Source organism: Lycium ferocissimum, chromosome 11 (genome assembly GCF_029784015.1).
Source record: "Lycium ferocissimum isolate CSIRO_LF1 chromosome 11, AGI_CSIRO_Lferr_CH_V1, whole genome shotgun sequence".
NCBI lineage: Eukaryota > Viridiplantae > Streptophyta > Magnoliopsida > Solanales > Solanaceae > Lycium > Lycium ferocissimum.
In genome coordinates, this window is record NC_081352.1 from 28,295,227 (window position 1) to 28,301,226 (window position 6,000).

The 6,000-nt window shown below is 30.8% G+C and overlaps 1 protein-coding gene across 1 annotated transcript; it reads right to left on the reverse strand.

The window, feature by feature from the left end:
• Positions 1–2,839: 2,839 nt before the first annotated feature.
• LOC132038196 (uncharacterized) lies at positions 2,840–4,052 on the reverse strand. Its single transcript, XM_059428905.1, has 2 exons — positions 3,903–4,052; positions 2,840–3,112 (listed from the first exon to the last, which is right to left on the reverse strand). The coding sequence occupies exons 1-2, from the start codon at positions 4,050–4,052 to the stop codon at positions 2,840–2,842; spliced, it is 423 nt and encodes a 140-aa protein (XP_059284888.1).
• Positions 4,053–6,000: the final 1,948 nt, after the last annotated feature.

A 6,000-nucleotide genomic window follows, 5' to 3' on the forward strand; every position in this document is an offset into this window, starting at 1 on the left:
GCACTTTTGCCCTACTTTCAATGAATGGCTAGGCCAACCCATCTTGGTGGCTCTGCTGACTAATATTACAACAACTATGTGAACTCTAATCCATTCACACACCCTTTTTTTGTTCTCTTAAACTCATATAACATTACAAAAAGAAACTTGAGTTAGCTACGAACTTTGGTCTATATGTCGCTAAGTCGCTCGTAGATAACAATTATCTCTGTCGCTACTAATATGTTGTTAAATAAAATTAGCTACGAGTTTTGCTGTTTAACTACAGAATTTACCCGTCGCTATTCCTATTTTTTTTAGTAGTGTTATTTCTTTCATATATCATGTAACCAAAGATGAAAACAACACAAACATTCTTCTTTAGCTCTCTCTCGGTCTTCTTTTCTAACTCGTCCTTTCTTAGTCCATATCTTCCCAACTCTCTACCAGAAGAAAATGTGAAATCTAGCAGAGAATAAAAGACATTCAGAGCAACATTTCCCTATAGTGAATAATTAAAAAGCATATGATGAAAGCACAAGGTCATAAAGTGAAATGTTGATTGACTTTTTACTTTTTCAAAATATGTAGTTATATACCACGTTCGGTTAGATTATGATTACGATTATCAATATACTTATTTTATAAGAATTTAAGTTAGGAATTGTTAGAAAAGACTTTATACATTAAGGAAATTTAATTCCTTACTGAAAAATTTCCTTTTCAATTTATATGCAAAAGTAAAACTTTAGGAATGGAAGATAATTTGATTCCTTTGAAAACGTATTTTCCTCTTTTATTTGTGTTACGATTTTGTGAAATTAAAAACAATTTATTCCTTTTTGAAAGGCATTATCTTTTCCAAGTTTGTCAGTTTTGTTTTAAGTTACTATGTTTTTATCGATAGAAATTTTCCTAATTTTTAGGATGTTCTATTATATTTACTTAAATCTATATATTTTTCAATAAGGTTTTTGACAACAAGAACCAAAGTAGTGTATTGCAAACACATGCCTGACATTTTGTTTACTTGAAGTATCCCTTTTTATAAAAACAATCAGTGCACAATTATTTTAACCTGCTTCACTCTGAAACAAAAGTGGACACTTTTTTTTATCCGGAAGGGTATTTGACTAACTATACTCTTATTTATGTCTAAGTTATAATTTCTCTTCATTAAATGTTTACTTTATTTATGTGTCATTTTCATTAATGACAAAATTCTAGTAAGGGCAAAATGGGGGTAAAGGCATGAACAAGAATACAAAAAACTTCATAGCTATTGTTAAAAAAAAAAGGATAATCAACAACTTACCTGAATTGCTCAAGTAGGTTGTCTAGCATTGCTCTTTGTTGATGTATAGTGTCTTCTCTGTCTTCTATATGTAAATACTCTCTTGTAATCTTGCAATATTTTGCCTAATGACACTAGCACACCCACCATAGGATCTCCTCTAATCAAAATTGATTCATAGATTCGGTTATCCAGAAAGTTCCTTTTTTCTTGATCATTTTCGTATAAATTCAACCAATCTATGATTTCTTGTCTCTCATACATTCTTGAAATTCCACCAAATCTCCCATATTCATTATATGGAACAAGTTATCGAAACACACAATCATGTCTGCACATTGATTTTCGCCTGGATTTGCAAGCCCCGCATATTTGCTCCCCTTCAAAATTTTCTCCTAAATCTTGCTTTACATTATCTTCCTGATTTTCGGGTTCTTTGTATAATTTGATCAACATCAACCATTATTCCTTCAAAATCAAACAAGTCCATCATTGGATCTTCTTTTTGTTAATCATTTCGAACATTGCATTCAAATCATTATCATTGAACTGGGGGAATCAGGGAGATCCATTGCGATGGATCTGTTTAAGCTAATTGGATTCTAAGAACAGGAGGTTATGTCTGTTGGGCTTTGTAAAGTTCACTTTGGTTTAAATAAAATCATTTATTTACAAAAAAAAAATTGATATACAATAATAACCGGAAGAAAGAATGATTATCGATATTTAAGCTTGCGGCAATTTTGCAAGAACAACTAGAACAAACGACTAAAGCAAACAACAATGTGGGACACACATCTGTTTAAAGCACTGGCATCCTTTATCTAGTAAATACAATAAGAGATAATTTTTCTAAAAAATGTCATCACATTAAAATTTTCTAAACTGCTTCCCATAACTTTTCAAATAGGAAACAAGTCATCTCTACTCTATGGAAATCATACTATATGCCATAGATGTCTAATGTTTGAAGTACAATATGAGAGAGTAGTTTAATTCTTCTAAAATGTCTGACTTTATCATTATGGAAAACATATAATAATCTATAATTCTTCAAAATGTCATCACAATTAATTTTCTAAACTTACTTTCTATACATTTTTTCTTTTAACACAGGCCTAGCTCTTAGTGAATAAACAAGTGTTTGAGGGCATGTTTATGTATTATGCCAATTCATTAACATGTCTTGTTTAGATCTGGTGTTATTACTTCTAGAAAAAAAAACAATAGCATGTGGTAGTTAATTCTCGAATTACCCCAACTTTTCTTACACACTACTAGTGTTATTTTGTTTTGGACATATAAAATTTGTATATGACCTATGAAAGCATTCTCCGGTGTAAACTTAAGTGCTTATTCGACATACTTTTGCATCAATATAGCTGCAAATATTTATAATTGTGTATTTTCAAGCACCTACCATTTTAAAATGTAAAATGTTGGGCCTTGAGCACGGGCCATGTTCCACTAGTCTAAAGAGAAAAAAAAAAACACAAGTAACTGATGTACATACGACACGATACAACATAAATTAAAGCATGTTTAATCAATTACGTATTATTTAGTTTAAGCAGCAACACGAGTGATTATCATCAATTCCCTATCAACAGCTTTCTTCAAGAAACTGTCCTCCTCAAGTACCATTTGAACTGGCAAGAACCCCAAACCGTTAGCCATCGCCACCATCATCTCCTTCGTCTCTTGTTTAAATTCCTCCAAATCCACTGTCCCGTTTGAGTCATGATCGAATTGAACAAAGATTGAGGTATAAACTCGTGAAACCTCGATTGGATCCGTTTTCACGTCGATACCGAAATGAGTATCGAAGATCCTCAGCCCCTGCAACCAGTGGCGAAATAAAAAATCTTGTTAAGAATATCCAAGATTTATACTCACTCTGTCCCAATTTACATGACACACTTTCCTTTTTAGTCAGTCCCAAAAAGAATGACACATTTCCTTATCTGACAACAATTTAACTTTAAACTTTATCTTTTACGCTTAATGAGATGATTGATAACCATACAAATATCTTTGGCTTGTTTTAAACCACAAGATTCAAAAGTTTTCCTTTATTTTTTAAACTTTATTTTGATAGGTACTTCTTTTTAAAAGTGTTTTTAAAAAAAGTGATATAAGAGGGTATCTGTTTGTGTTTGATGATTATATTATTTGAGAAGTGTCTTTCCGCCAATATTTTTGGAAGAGCTTTTAAGTTTCAAATTACGAAAAATAAATTTTATTTTGATAAATTTGAAATTTTGATAGTAATCCTGTCCTAAAAAAGACAAAAGCATTTTTTTTTTTTTTTTGGAGAAACTACTTTTTCAATAACTTATGCCTAAAAGCTATTTTTTCAACTTTTGCTACACTCAAAAACATTTCTTTCTTCTCAAAAGCTTGATCCAACACCTTTCCTTCTCTAAATAAGTGCCTTCTTAAGTAAGTATTTCTGGTCTTTTAAAAGCATGGCCAAATAGACTATTAATATATATCTACATAAAAAATAATTCCGACCTATATAGGCAGCATAATTAATTTTCTATATACATGCACAATAAAAGTTTTTCTACAAAGGGTGTTCAGCTGATCACCCTTCAGTTTATGTAACTCCAACAGTAGTACGTACCTGCAACTCTTTCAGCATTTCTGGATAAGAAAGTAGGCCATCATGGTCTCTGTCGAGGTTGCTGAAGCGCTCTACGATAAATTCGCCAAACGCTTCTTCGTCTTCCACGAAGCTACGAATGGTGGGACCGTCCAAAACTTCTACACTCATTTTGTGGTGTTATAACTTATATTATATAGTAGCTATTGAAACACAATGATGAATATAATGAGTAGTTTGTTGTGCTGATGAGAATATTCATGCTTTGAGATTTCTATTTATAGGCTGGTAAAAGAAGCTACTAATTTAGTACTTTTTGTCAAAGTATTGGAAGACCACCAATTTTGAGTTGATAGTTTTGGCAGTGCACTAGTATATTTTATTGTAGGAGTCTACAAGACTCTAATTAAGTGCCAGTGTATTTTGAATTCTCGCACACAGACTAATAATAAAATGTTTGTTTTCCTGTAGGAGTCAACCAGTGCTTTTATAATCGTGTTTGTCACCAGTGAGTCTCCTAGTAGTCAACGCGGATGTCGACTTTTTTTTTTTTTTTAATAATAATAATTGAGAATTTTCGAGAGTCTGCAGTATACGGTTCAAAACTGGTGGATAATGAGTCCGTTACTCTATCATTAGTTTCCTACTTAAATACTAAATTTTTGTTTGCGGCAAAATTCAAACTTAACATACGCTAATATATCTTATCACGAGACTAAAGCCCTATTACAAGCGGATGTCGACTTGACATGAGATCATCTATTAGCCTATAAACCAACATATTTAGGTAGTCTCTATAATTGAGTAAACTAAATCACCAAAGGTATGTGTTGGGATTAGGGGTGTACAAAGTAAACCGATAAACCGCACCAAACCGACAAACCGAGTCAAACCGAGAAAAAAACCCGACTAGTGGTTTGGTTTGATTTGGTTTGGTGTTGAAAAAAAAATCGGACTATAATTGGTTTGGTTTGGTTTTAGCTAAAAAAAGTCAATTCGAACCAAACCGACCCGACATTACGTGTATTCGATCTTTAAAATATTTTATACATAAAAATATTTATTTGTAATGTAATTTATAAATATTTCTTAATTTTTTTTCATAGTTTTTCATCTATTATCATATTATTCAAGCTTGAACTTAGGATTTTGAATGTGAATAAGTTTTATATCCTATGGATGTTAGTAACTCATATAAAGTCCAAACCAAAACCAACTCAACACTAAGACTAACAAAAGAATTTCAATATACCCATAGGAATGACAATAATGTTGGATATCTATTCTTTAGTTTTGCATAATTGGTTTAGAGAGAGTGAAAATACATAACTTAAGTTTTTTTTCTTGTCATGTAATTAATACTTATTAGCGTACTTATTTTACTATGACTTAGTATTTTTAGATTATGGTCACTTTCTTTATGGCTTATTAATTAGCAATATTTATTTTAACCGATTTTATTATCTTTTGTTGAATATTTTAATACAATGTCATCACTCTTCTCACATTTTGTGTTATTTTCTTATGAAACACCTTAATTATATAGTTGTATCTTACTAGGATTGAAGAAATATTTGAAGTAAAAGTCATACAAACATATTCCGAAAAAAATCCGAAAAATCCAAAAAAAATGAATAACCCGAGAAAACCTGAGGTTGATAAACCCAAATTTTCTTTGGTTTGGTTTGGTGTATAAATTTAAAACCCGACGCAATTGGTTTGGTTTGGTGTTTAAAAAATCCGAACCAACCCGGTCCATGTACATCCCACCCCTACTTTCCAATATTAAGAGGTGTAGTTTCAAAAATTAGAAAAATAACACGGTTATGCTAAATGAATAAAATAAAAAATAAAAAAATAATCAAAAAATAAAAAAATAAAAATAAAAAAGAAATTAAAATAATAGAAATAAAAAATAAATTAAAAATCAAAAGAAATTAAAATAATAGAAATAAAAATAAATTAAAAAAAAAAAACAAAAAATAAACAAACCAAAAAAGTAACCTTGTAATTACAGAGCGTAATTACACCCAATTCTCAATCCCTCGAGAATTGGAGAGTGTAATTACACTCTCTCAATTACACCCAATTCTCACCTGCTTGCAGAAAACTCTGATCA

Bases quoted from the DNA above. Each gene is read 5' to 3' on its own strand.
- LOC132038196 (XM_059428905.1), bottom strand. From the start codon at position 4,052: ATGAGTGTAGAAGTTTTGGACGGTCCCACCATTCGTAGCTTCGTGGAA. The intron at 3,113-3,902 runs GTACGTACTACT...CACTGGTTGCAG, and splicing joins AAATGCTGAAAGAGTTGCAG to GGGCTGAGGATCTTCGATAC.